This window comes from Gossypium hirsutum, unplaced genomic scaffold (assembly GCF_007990345.1).
Source record: "Gossypium hirsutum isolate 1008001.06 unplaced genomic scaffold, Gossypium_hirsutum_v2.1 scaffold_164, whole genome shotgun sequence".
Classification (NCBI taxonomy): Eukaryota; Viridiplantae; Streptophyta; class Magnoliopsida; order Malvales; family Malvaceae; genus Gossypium; species Gossypium hirsutum.
This window is the reverse complement of record NW_024402848.1, coordinates 31,716-44,538: the sequence shown is the minus strand read 5'-3', so window position 1 is coordinate 44,538 and position 12,823 is coordinate 31,716. Positions and strand designations below refer to the sequence as shown.

The 12,823-nt window shown below is 33.5% G+C and overlaps 1 protein-coding gene and 1 long non-coding RNA gene across 2 annotated transcripts; both read right to left on the bottom strand.

Moving 5' to 3' along the window:
- Positions 1-2,950: 2,950 nt before the first annotated feature.
- Positions 2,951-4,053, bottom strand: LOC121226409 (histidine biosynthesis bifunctional protein hisIE, chloroplastic). The gene is made up of 4 exons (XM_041110353.1): positions 4,036-4,053; positions 3,844-3,939; positions 3,582-3,730; positions 2,951-3,346 (listed from the first exon to the last, which is right to left on the bottom strand). Exons 1-4 carry the CDS (start codon positions 4,051-4,053, stop codon positions 3,139-3,141), a joined length of 471 nt encoding a protein of 156 aa, XP_040966287.1. The 3' UTR covers positions 2,951-3,138.
- A 27-nt stretch (positions 4,054-4,080) lies between these two features.
- LOC121226411 (uncharacterized) lies at positions 4,081-12,593 on the bottom strand. The gene is made up of 4 exons (XR_005924229.1): positions 12,198-12,593; positions 5,740-5,905; positions 5,224-5,437; positions 4,081-4,159 (listed from the first exon to the last, which is right to left on the bottom strand). It is a non-coding gene; the product is annotated as an uncharacterized lncRNA (long non-coding RNA).
- Positions 12,594-12,823: the final 230 nt, after the last annotated feature.

Genomic DNA, 12,823 nt, shown 5'->3' with positions numbered 1-12,823 from the left:
TTATTATATTTAAATATTCAAATATATTTTTACTTTTATATATTTATTTTCTTAATAATGTTAATTTTTTCTAATCATTTTTTAAAGCAATGCAATGACTTTTAAATTTTTTAAGATTTACTTTTCAAAAGATCTTCTAAAAACAATGAAAATGGCCTATCTTTTTTTCTCACCATTCCCTATTCTCTACTTTTATTAGCCTAGATTCTTGGAAATAAATCATGGCTTAAGATATAGTAATCTTTTAAAAATTAGACTCATGGTCGAATCGATCAAATCATTAATTTTCAGTTCAACCAATTTAGCTATTGGCCAACAATAACTTAAAAATCTTTTTTTTTTTTAAATTCATAAAAAAATGGGCTTATATAGAAAATACCCAAACTATGCAATTTTCCCATTTAGGTACCTTAAATTTTTTTATTAAAGTAGGTACCTAAACTTTTATTCTTCTCCGAACCAATCAAATTATAACACGTGACATTTTAATTAAAAAAATATTTAAAATTAAGATCCAATAGAAAATAAATTTAAAAAAATTATCATCTCTATCTCTCTCCTTCCATCTTCATCTTCCTTATAAAGAGATTTAACAAAATTTTGAAATAAACTTTGCTTCAAATTTCTCGCATTAAAACAAAAAAGAAGAAAAATTGTAGAAAAGAAAACCTTCATTTTCTACATTTTAAGACCATAACATGTTTTTTATGGGGATTTTTATTCCACACATAGCTAAGAATATGAAGAAAGGGAGGGAGGGGAGATGAATTTTTTTATTTTTTTTAATTTAATTTTATTGAATATTAATTTTAAATATTTTTATTTAATTAAAAATATCACGCGTCATAATTTGATTGATCTAAAGGGTTTTTTTTAACAAGCATTATGGTCGGGTAACAAAATAAAACTTAGGTACCTACTTTGACCCAAAAAAAAAAACTTTAAGTACCTAAATAGGAAAAGCTGCATAGTTTAGATATCTATTTTTTAATTAAAATTTATAAACCAGTTCAAACATTATTTTCCCCCAAATTTTGGGTTTTTTTATTAGTTTTGAGCGATTTGCTCTGAAATCAGTTCAATCCTTTTGTTTGGTTCAATCGATCGATCCAATCTGATTTAACAACATCGATATATAATATACTTTTCATTCGGTCAAGTATTATTAAATAATTTAGTAAAGGGTTAAAATATCATCTTGAAGCCGAGTTAGGATTCATGGTTCAATTGGCACATGAATTTGGCTTTAATATTCAATTTGGTAGTTAGGCCAAATGATATTATGTGACCCAATGAATATTTGATACATGTTCTATAGTAAAAAAATATAAGTATTTAATTGGGATAGACAAAAAATTTAGGTATTAAATAAAACATTGAGATCAAACTCAAGTAATTAATGAGATAAAAGAAAAACTTGAACTGCCAAATTGGTTAAAAAAATAAATATTTAAGCCAAAGTGAAGTTGATTAAAAACCAAATCTAAAAATGGGGAACCAAAAGCAGAAGCAGCAAGTCATTGCTAAATTGGCGGTATGTGTGAGCTGTGGATGAAGTTTAATGCTTGGAATATGCCTTGAGCGACGCAAGCTAACCAACTTAAACCATATTTTACAAAGTCCATTATGTTATTAACTTCAATTTGACAGAACATAGAAATACAATCTTCTTATTGTTTTTACTGAAAATAATACATATAGAGCACGTTTGGTTCGCTGTAATGGAATAGAGGCTTAATGGAATAGAAGCGTAATAGGTAATCTTTTTGTTTGGTTGAATGAAATGGAATAGAACTGTATAGTATTTTTATATTTGGTTGAATGGAATGATATTGTAATAGCATAAAGAAAAAAATTAAAATGACTAGAATACCTTAGCAAAAATTTTTTTAGGTAGATGATTATTGTATTAAATTTTAATAGATTATTAATATAATGATAAATAATTTAATCATATTTTAACATAATTATTATTAAATATAATTTAATAAAATATATAATTTAATAAAATATATGAAATTACTAAAATCATAATATATAATACTATAAAATATAATTTAAAATAATTATATTAAATATAATTTAACAAAAATATTAATTTAATAAAATTCTTAGTATTAAATATTCTTATGATTGTATCAACAAACTTCATCAATTTCTTCTATCAATATTAAAATATTTCAACTTGACTTTGAATAATGATTTTATGATTGTTACTTTACTATCAGTTCAATTTGCTTAACAACATAATGAATTAAGGTTTCTTCATATTCCCAATTATGTATTCCATTCTGACCGTAAAGCACCTTTCAACTCATCTCATTAGTGATTTCTGTCCATTGACAAATTAGGATCTATTGTTGTGCATCAACAATTTCGAATTTTAAAATTAGAACGTAAATTTTATTTTCTCAATTCATTTTGTTTCTAGTTTGAATTGCAACAATTTTAGTCTTCAATGTTGTTTTCTTTTCATTTTAACTTTTTTTTTGTACTTTCTGTAGAAAGATGGATTTTTTATGATTAAACTTTTATACGTGTTATTTTCAATTTTTTCCACAAGCATTTAGATAAGAAAATATTAGACCATTCAAAAGTTACTTGTTTGCTTCAAACGAATTATATAGGACTAATTGTTCATTTTTATATTAGAGGACCCAATTTGCTCTTGAATTTGTAATAGTTTAACCAACAAAGTCTTACATGACCTAACAAAAAACCTCTCCAACTAAATTGCACGCATAACTTGTTTAGCAAGGTTCATTTTGTCTAAAGATTGAATAGACTTGGATTAACAATTTATATAGATAAAAGTACTCATATTGTAATCGACTTGGACAAATATGAATGGTGGTCATGCCATACATAAACTTGACCCAACCCTTACTCACCCCATGACCTCCGCATCAAGCACCCAAGAAACAGAGTAAAAACAGAATATTATGCGGACTTAAGAAACAAAATGCATCTTATTGTTATACAAGAAAAGGTCAAGTAAAATCAAAATACATGTACTTCGAAAATAAAAGCAAAAAACTGGTAATTATGACAGATATAGTTATTTCGAATTTATTGAAAACAACCTAAGCATGGGATAAAAGCTGCAAATCTAGACCTTAGCAAAAGTACAGCTTACATTTAACTCTCGGTTGATGCACGGCTTTGCTTCTCCTCTATACCCGATTGAGAGAATCTTCGCCGAAGAACTTCTAGAACATTTTCTATCTTTACATCTTTGCGCCTTAGCAAAACCATAGCATGGTAGATCACATCTGCCATTTTTGAGGCAATGCATGAACTGTCCTTTTTCTCCTCCAGCATTCGGCACAACTCATCTGCTTCTTCCCTGCATTAATAAACTGATCACTTAATTTGCTTATAAAAAATTCAACATGCAAATACTATACACATACTCTTGGACATGCTAAAGAGTAAAGACTTCAAAACATGGGACATATACCATATACACACTTCAAGACATGTTCATTAGTGGTTTAACACTACTTTCTTTGTTTTTTCACTTTTTGCAGTTCTTTATGGGACACATACCACTATTGTAGCTTAAGGTAATATAACTTTACCGGATTTTTGAGCACAAGAAGTTTTCATCAAGTAAGAGCCGTTTAGTCCACGAAGGCTTTCCATGTTTCCCTGCTAACTCTAACTCTCTTTTGGAAATTGTAGCCTCTAATGAGTATAAAGTTGTCAATGCCAAGTTAGTTTCTTCAACCTACAAATACAAACCAAGTTAAATAAGAACTTGCAAATAATACCGTATAAGGTAGTGTAGAAGTAGAACTAAAAGATTGCGACAGCACTTTGTTAAAGATGAGAGCTGCTTACTTCTTGCTCCTTAAACAAATCACCTATTGATGTGAAATAGCATGTCTCTGACCCTGTGTAGCAGGTAGGACCATCAGGCTTCCAAAGGTAAATTATCTAAAGGACAAGTTTCAATTATGTCAAACTTCATAAATTAAGCAATCAATAAGATGTCAATGAGAAAGTTATTTAGAACGAACAGAATCGGATCACAATCAACAAATATGTCATAAATGTTGATGAAATTGTTGGAAGTTTTCCTTTTGTCCACAATGTTGCCCGTGATCGACTGAAGAACGTTGCCTTCCTAGAAGTGATAGTTGTAGCTAGTGCATCCCTGTTGACAAAGCCTTGCATTAATATGGCTCCAGTGTCAACATTTTGAGCTATAGCCACTGCTAAACCTTTGTCATCCATTTGATACTGTCCAACAATGTATCAACCTAAAATTAAAACTTTTAGATATTTAGGTACTTATAGATGTGCGGTTTTTCAAAATATATAGAAGTCTAAGAGAATATATATACAAAATCAATGAGATACCATACAAGAATTACAACTTCACTATAACCATGTGTCTACATAGTGCAAAGAACTACCATATTGTATTTTCACTAGTAATAAAACAAATTTCCACAACCAATATAATTTAAACAAATTAGAGATCTAATTTTTAATAATAAAGAACTGAAATCAGAAAACCATAAAGATAGAGGACAAGGGGTTCAAAAGCAAAAGGGTTTTGCCAATCACCACCAAGCCCTCAATGGCTTAGTACCTCAACTCATAGTACCAGGCAACATTTGACTCCTTCCAGAGATGGTTACCATTAATCCTATATTTTATTTTCCAGATATGCAACAATTCATACCGTAATGAATAAGATTGGGACCTCCCATATTCCAGTTAATTCTTAAGCACTAGTCAAAACACATAGATGAAAATATGGTTAGAGGAATACGAATAACATTATTAGCTGTTTCAGGACTATTTTATCTTGGCCTGCAAATGCCGGGCTAACTTACCAGTAATAATATCAGCATCAAATGGTCATGAGTTGTGGCAAAGAAGCCTGGATTCATGGCTAAGGCAAAGTAAGTTATTACTGCAAGACTGCTTAAACAAATTCGAAGTTCGATAATCCTTTTCTTCTATCTGACATCTCCATTCGTTAATAGCTAATCAATCTAGCTTATCCTTATGTCTTCATTTGGGAAAGATATACTTTATTAGATAGCATTTTAACACTTCTTATTCAAGGATAAGAGGTAAAGCCGTATAATATCCATGCTTGCAAACCATTTAATCAGTCAATGCCTTGATGGAGTAAAAGACAAGCAGATAATTACTAAAAACAGTTGGCTACTTCATCAAGCAAATGCACATTAATAAAAAAAGTACCTTGGATTCAATGTAGATATCGTTGGAAATTTTCCTCAACGAAGAAAAAACAACAGCATTTATCATTTTCTTATTGTTGAATCCACCACAAACACCAGCAAGAAAGAAGCTACAAACTTTGAAAGGAACTCTTACAGGTTGAATACAAGGGAGAGATGAAATCGCCATTGAAGCTTCAAATGTAAATCTCGGCTATGATTGCAGTTATGTCAAGCTAAAAATAAAAATGGTAAAACAATATTACTAACTAACTAAAAAAACCAGAAGAATGTCGTTAGTTTTAGTGAAAACGATGGTGAACCTCTATAAAAAGATAAAACTTGATTTTTCATATATAGTTGCTCCCTTGTTTGAACCACAACAAGAAGGTAAACCTAGCTAAGGTTGAGATTGAATATAAAACCACACAGTTTGTAGTTTATATTGCTTCAAGGGATGAGTCATATGGGAATGAATCAAAATTCAAATTTTTTTCAGAGAACAGAATGAGAAGTAAAATGTTAGCAAATAAAAAACCTTTCTTGTATAAGAATGTCAGGCAATGGAGAAGCACCGACACGGATCTTCCCCTCTCGTACTGGTGTCCTACGGAATACGAACTGTCAAGACACTGTTGTCCGAAAATGGACACGGATGACTGGCAGCCGACGAGCGGATGAAGAAGAAGCAGCAGTTGTGGCGGCTGAAAGGAAGGAAAAGTTATGGAATCAGATCTGAGAAAAACTCACTTGGTGTGGCCGGTCCTCCAGTTTTTTTGCAGTTACCTTCAGAAACAAAAATTTACTGGCAGCTTCTGTTTCATGTTGGGAGGGAGAGGGTGGAGGTGGCTATCGGGTTGGGATGGTAAAATAGGGCAAATGAAATCGGGAGCTGTAATGGGGAAGCAAAACTGAGCTTTAGGAAGGGAATAGAAAGCAACAGATTTTAGGAATAGGGGCATAATGTAATAAGTGCGTAATAGGGCATTACACCTAACCAAACGACAGAATAGGTGGGGCCCACGAAATAGGGCTGTAATGGCATACCCATTACACTCAACCAAACAGCACGATAGTGTTATAGGCAACAGGCAGCTTTAGCAATGAATTTAATTAAACAAATAAAACAAATAAAAGGGCGTTAGATCAGTGCATCTATTATATTTTCTTACGTTTATATCATATAAATATTGAGAATATACCATACTTGTACATGATGCAGAGATTCAATGGTTGTCCACCATTTTTTAATTTTTATACAATTAATATTTAAGCAATAGGATGGATCTACTTACATAATGCAAAAAATAAAACAGTTTTACACACTTTCGTAACTATTTATATGATTAACATTTTAACGATTCAACCATTATATTTTATGATCTATTCATGTAGATCATGCATGTCAAATTTGATGTAAATTTAAAACTTCAAACTATTTTTTTATGTAAAAAATTCAACCGTTGAATATATATATTAATATATAAAGTATTTTAGATCAATATGATAGAAATATCAATTCACTTCGAAAATTTACATGCACGACAAGTACAATTATATTGATAAATTCAACAGATGGGTCGCTAAATATTAATCATATAAATAGTTACGGAAGTATGTAAAACTACTTTAGTTTTTACACCATATAAGTGGATCCCTCCCCCTTAAATAATCTAATCTTTTAATTTATCAAGATATTTGTACTAGTCATACATGTAAAATTTTAAATTGATCTGATATATCTGTCATATTGATTTAAAATATTGTCTATATTAATATACATTTAATGGTTTAAAGTTTTTTTTTACATACAACAAATAGTTAAAAAATTTTAATTTATGTGAAACTTGACATGCATAATCTACATGAATAGAATATGAAATATAACAGTTGAAATGTTAAAATAATTGTAGTATAAAAAATTCCGGAAGTGTGTTAAACCACTTTAGTTTTACATTTTACACTGATGTAAGTGGTTCTCTCTCTTTATCTATACTAATATTTAAAGTTTCGATTGAGTTTGTGTCACCTTCAATCGAGTCCTAACTCAAGTCTAAATTTACTAAAACCCTTTATTTTTACAAAGTGGTAAATATTGTTTTGAGGGTATTTCTATATTTTTATGTTTTTATATAAAATCTAAAAAATACATACATGACACTAAAAAATAGTCGTAGCACGTTTCTGTTTTGCTTCTCTAGCAAAGTTTTTTAGGATTTTTTTTGTTTGTTTTTAGTGAATAATTGTGGAATCGACAATGGCATGATAGGTGTTTGGTTGTAATTGGTTAGTATTGAGATTTACTGGCGATAGAGAATGAATTAGCAGAGCTATCTTTGAATGAAGCGGAGGAGAATCTACAAGTACAGGGGTAGTCTAATTCACCGAAGGAAGCCATTGATTTGTGTCTGGTAAGGTGTTTCCTCACAGTGAGTGTAATCCATTTCCCAACTATGAGATGCATGGTGGCGAATCTTTGGCATCTGATAAGCGGGGTTCAGATCTCAAATCTGGGGGAGAAGAGATTTCTCTTTTATTTTTATTTCGTAAAATGGATCTCGAACGTGTGAAAAATGAGGCTCCATGGACTTTTAACAATCATTTGTTGGTCTTCCATCGAATAGACGAGGGTGAGGATTCGCCCAAGGTACCATTGATTTATACATGGTTTTGGGTACAAGTGCATGGTGTTCCTCTAGGTTTTTATTTTGAAGGTATAGCATGGCAATTAAGAGATTTTATTGGTAAACTCTTGGGAGTATGACACTAAAAGTTTAGAAAACGGCTTACAAAGCTATATGTGAGTGCGAGTTGAAATAGATGTCAAGCAACCCTTGAAGTGAAAGAAGCAAGTTATGTTCACCAGAGGAAAATGTTATTATGTTCATTTCAAATATGAAAAACTGACAATGTTTTGTTTTTATTGTGGACGTTTAGGGCATAATGAATCATTCTGTAAGATCTGGATGGCAAAGGGGAAAGAGGTTGTTGATGTGGGATGGGATCTATCGCTGAGAGCTAAGTCAAGGAGAGCATTAGCAATGAATAGCACTTAGCTAAGGGGGAAAGGTGTAAGGGGTGAAGTTGGATAACTATGATTGGTATGGATTTGGATGGGGATCTTGGGAGGGGGATGAGGCTCAGAAAGGCATATAAACCCTGTTTTAAGGTTAAACTTAGGAGATTTGCAACATAGGAGTGGGCAAATGGATATGGAGCACGATTTGGAGACTACCCATAGAGAATGGTAAAGGGAAGAAAAGACCGTAGAAGGAATGCGGGAGTATCAGTGAATCACCGGTGAATGAGTCATTGGGAAACTTAGATGGAAGATTGATGGACTGGGATCATCTATTATCGGCAATTGCCAAAAAGCAAGCCGACCAATCGCAATAAAAATCATGTGCTGAAATGTTTCTGGTTTGGAGAGTCCACAGGCAATAAGAAGACTTCAGCGTAAACTGAAGATGTATAATTCCCAATCAGTCTTCTTTATGGAGACTAAACTAAATGAAAGAAGGATAGAGGGTGTTAGTAGGATATGTGGTTTCTTAAATGGCATTGAGGTTTCAACTAATGGTTCAAGACGGGATCTTTGTCTGGCTTGGAAAGAGTTGGCTATTATTGATTTATTGAGCTTTTCCACGAATTATAATGATGTGGTTATTAAAGAGATTAAGGTGAAACTGGAGTGGAGGTTCACAGGGTTTTATGGTGCTCCATTTGCTAGTGGTAGGAGTGATGCATGGGATGTGTTGAGGAATTTAAAACGTACACGAGTCACATTGGCTTGTGTGTGCTGACTTTAATGGAATTACGTATTCTTTTGAGAAAGAATGGGGAGTGCCATGGGAGGAATGTCAAATGGAGGTTTTTCAGAGTTTTAGAGGAATGTAGACTGATGGATGTTGGGTATTGTAAAACGTGGTTCACGTGGGAGAGGCAAAATTTACCTGAGACTAATATAATGGAACGTTTTGATAGGGGGTGGCGAATGCAGATTGGATGACTTTATTCCCTAGTGTGAGAATACAACACCTACTGCATTCTTATTCGGATCATTGCCCACTCCTTATACTTACAGAACAAGAGAAAAGGGAAGGGAGGAAGGCGAAGTTCCAGTTTGAAGCATGGACTTTGGATGAATCATTCGAAGGGAAGGTAAAACACCTTTGGAATTCTACCTTAGGCAATATCTATGATAAATTGAAATACTTAAGACGGGGCTTGGGGAAGTGAGCGGGTTCATTCAAGCGAGGTAAAGAAGGCTTAAAAAGGGATCTGGCTAAACTTATTGATACAAAAGTACAACTCAAATTAGAAATAAACAAAGATGAAGTTTTTTTAGAGCAGAGAACGCATGCTAATTGGTTATGATTGGAAGAAAAAAACAACTTTCTTTCACAATTTTGCTTCCCAATGAAGAATGAATACGATTAAAAGTTTGAGGTATGAGAATGAGAGGGAAACTAGGAAGGGGAAATGGAGGAGATTGCGAGAGGATTCTTCCAAAAGTTGTTCTCAACAAATGAGATAGGTGATACAAAGCATATTTTAACAGGAGTAGAACGGTGTTTGTCGAGGGAAGATAATCTAAGGCTTTCAGTGAAGTGTATGAAAGAAGAGGTTTGCGTGGCTTTGAAGAGTATGGGTCCTACAAAAGCTCTTGGTGATGATAGTTTCCTAGCTTTGTTCTATCAACGATGCTGGCATATTGTGGGAAACGATGTTATCTCGTATTGTCTGGGTATCTTAAATGATGGTAAGGATCTTAATTCCATGAATGTTACTAACATAGTGTTAATCCTAAAGATTCCTCACCCATCGAATTTAGTGCACTTAAGACTAATTAGTATGTGTAATGTTTTTTATAAGGTAGTAACAAAGATGGTAACTAATTGTTTTCAGCATGAGTTAAATGTCTGTATTGATAGTGCCCAGAGTACTTTTGTGCCAAGTTGTTTGATATCAGATAATGTGATGCTAACATATGAAAATTTGCATACTTATTGGCAGAAGAGAACATAGAAGAAAGGTTATTTGGCATTAAAATTAGATATGAGTAAAGCTTATAATCGGGTTGAACGGGAGTTCTTAAGGGTAATGATGGAGTGCATGGGATTTGAGAAAGAGTCGGTAGGTATTATAATGAACTGCATTACATCGGTTTCATATTCTGCTATTGTCAATGGGAAGAGGGGAGAGACTTTTAAACCGACTAAGGGCCTTCGACAAGGCGACCCACGAAGCCCTTCTTTCTTTTTAATTTGTAGTAAAGGTTTATCCGCTCTTATGAGGATTGCATTACATGATGGTTTGATAAAAGGGGCAAAAGCAAGTAGGAGAGGTCCTCAAGTATCACACTTGCTATTCGCAAATGACTACATTTTATTTGGAGAGGCTACTACTAATGGTGCTCAGATACTGAAGGGGATCTTAAAGGAGTATGAGATGTGTTTGGGTCAGTGCGTAAATTTTGAGAACTCTACGGTTTTTTATAGTTCTAATACTTTTGACGATAATAGGGTTCTGAAATCAGGATTGTTGGGTGTTCGATACTCGAATGACTCAGAGAAGCATTTAGGATTACTTACTATGGTGGGCAAAAAGAAAAAGACGTCTTTCTTAGGCTTGAAGGATTGAGTTAAGAAGTGAATTGACGGGTGGAGTATGAGGTTTGTATCGTAAGGAAGAAAGGAAATTTTCATAAAATCAATTTTACAAGCCATTCTGACGTATTCAATGGTCTATTTTTTGTTTCCAAAAACTTTGTGCGGAGAGTTGGATAGTATTATAGCAAAGTTTTGGTGGCAAAAAAGGTATAGAAGGGGATTCATTGGTGTGAATGGGGTCACCTTTGCGAGTTAAAAGTATATGGGGCATAGATTTTCGTAGTTTAGAGAAATTTAATATTGCTCTTATACTAAACATGGATGCGTCTTATTGACCAGCCTAACTCTTTACTATCGTGGGAATTAAAAGCTAAGTATTATCCATCTTCTGATTTTTTACACGTCAGGTTAGGGAATTTACCCTCCTACATTTGGAAAAAGTATTTGGGCAGCGAGTGGTCTTCTTAAGGATAGGTTATGTTTGAAGGAACTTTTATAGACATTGGTTGAATCTTAAATTGCCTATGAAAATCAAGATCACCATATGGAGGATATCGTGGAATTTTATCCCTAAGTTTGCTAACTTGTATTATAAGAGACTAATGAATAGTAGAGCATGTCCCAAATGTGGTATAGTTGTTGAGACTCTATGCCATACTCTTCGTGAATGTCCTGTAACAATAGAGGTTGAAGATTTTAAATTTCGAATACGTTCTGTCTAGATTGGATTTAGATTGCTCTGAATGGGTTACCTAGGTTTTTGAAAGAAGCTGAATACCCCAAAGGCGTTTTTTTTTTTTTTTTTTGTGCTCTATGAGCCTTGTGGATTGAAAAAGCCAAAAGAGTTTACGAAGGGAGGGTCCAATCAGACAGTGAGATAGCAACTTTCATCTTAAGGTACATATAGGAGTTTGACGGGATTGAGGCAAAGACCCACACCTTTTTTCGAGTACAGGACGGATGGAAACCCTCGATTGGGGTGGGCATTAAGGTAAACTTTGACGCTGCGTATGAATGTTAGCAAAATAAGTTTGCTTCGGGGATTGTAGCGAGAGATGCTGCGGGGAAGGTCTTGATCTCGAAGACAGTGCACACGGAGGCTAGGTCTGCTTTTGCAGCAGAGGCTCTCACATGTTTGATGGCAATACAAGCAGGGGTGGAAATGGGATTGAGAGTGGTGACAATAGAAGGAAATTCAATGTCAGTAATTAAAAAATGCCAGACAGATCTAGTAGATAAGTCCGAAATTGGAGCATATATCAGAGATGTTCAGACGAAAAAAAATCGATTTTGGAGTATCATTTTCATACATGCACATAGATCGGCGAACCAGTTAGCTTATATACTGGCAATGGAGACTTTAAAGAACAGAGAACAGGCTTACTTGGTAGGGAGTGTTCCGGTTTATGCTCTCCAACGGATGGAGATAGAGTGGGCTAAGGAACCCAATTGAACCGCGTCTTGTGGAGGAGCGATCTCTGGGGGAGAAGAACGGTCTCAATAATGAGGAGTGTGCACTGGTTCTTCTCGGTGAACAGGAACTGGTGGAGGAAATTATGGTGAATGGGGAAATGGGTGCCAGTTTTTGATGATCTGACTGGGCGGTTTTCTTTTTGTTTTCTTTATTGTTTCTAGATTTTTCTTCCGTTTCTGCATTTTAGGTCTTGGGCTGTCTGTTGTCCTGGGCCGTTTTAAGGTTTTGTTTTTTAGATTTTTCTTCTGTTTTGAGTTTCTGGGACCTGGGCTTTCCTGTTTGCCTAGGCCACTTTAAGTTCTGTTTTGAAAATAATAAAAGCCCAATCTGATAAATATTCAAAAAAAAAACATACATGATGAGATTCAAATCCAAAATATCATGAAGGCTACTTCTATCAATCTTATCATCTTAACAAAAGACATTTAATATGCATGTCAATTTCTTATAAATTTATTAGAAAATTGTTTTCACACACATAGTAGGTGTGTATAATGTAGTATTTATTTATACTATTATAATGTGTTTGGCTAAGT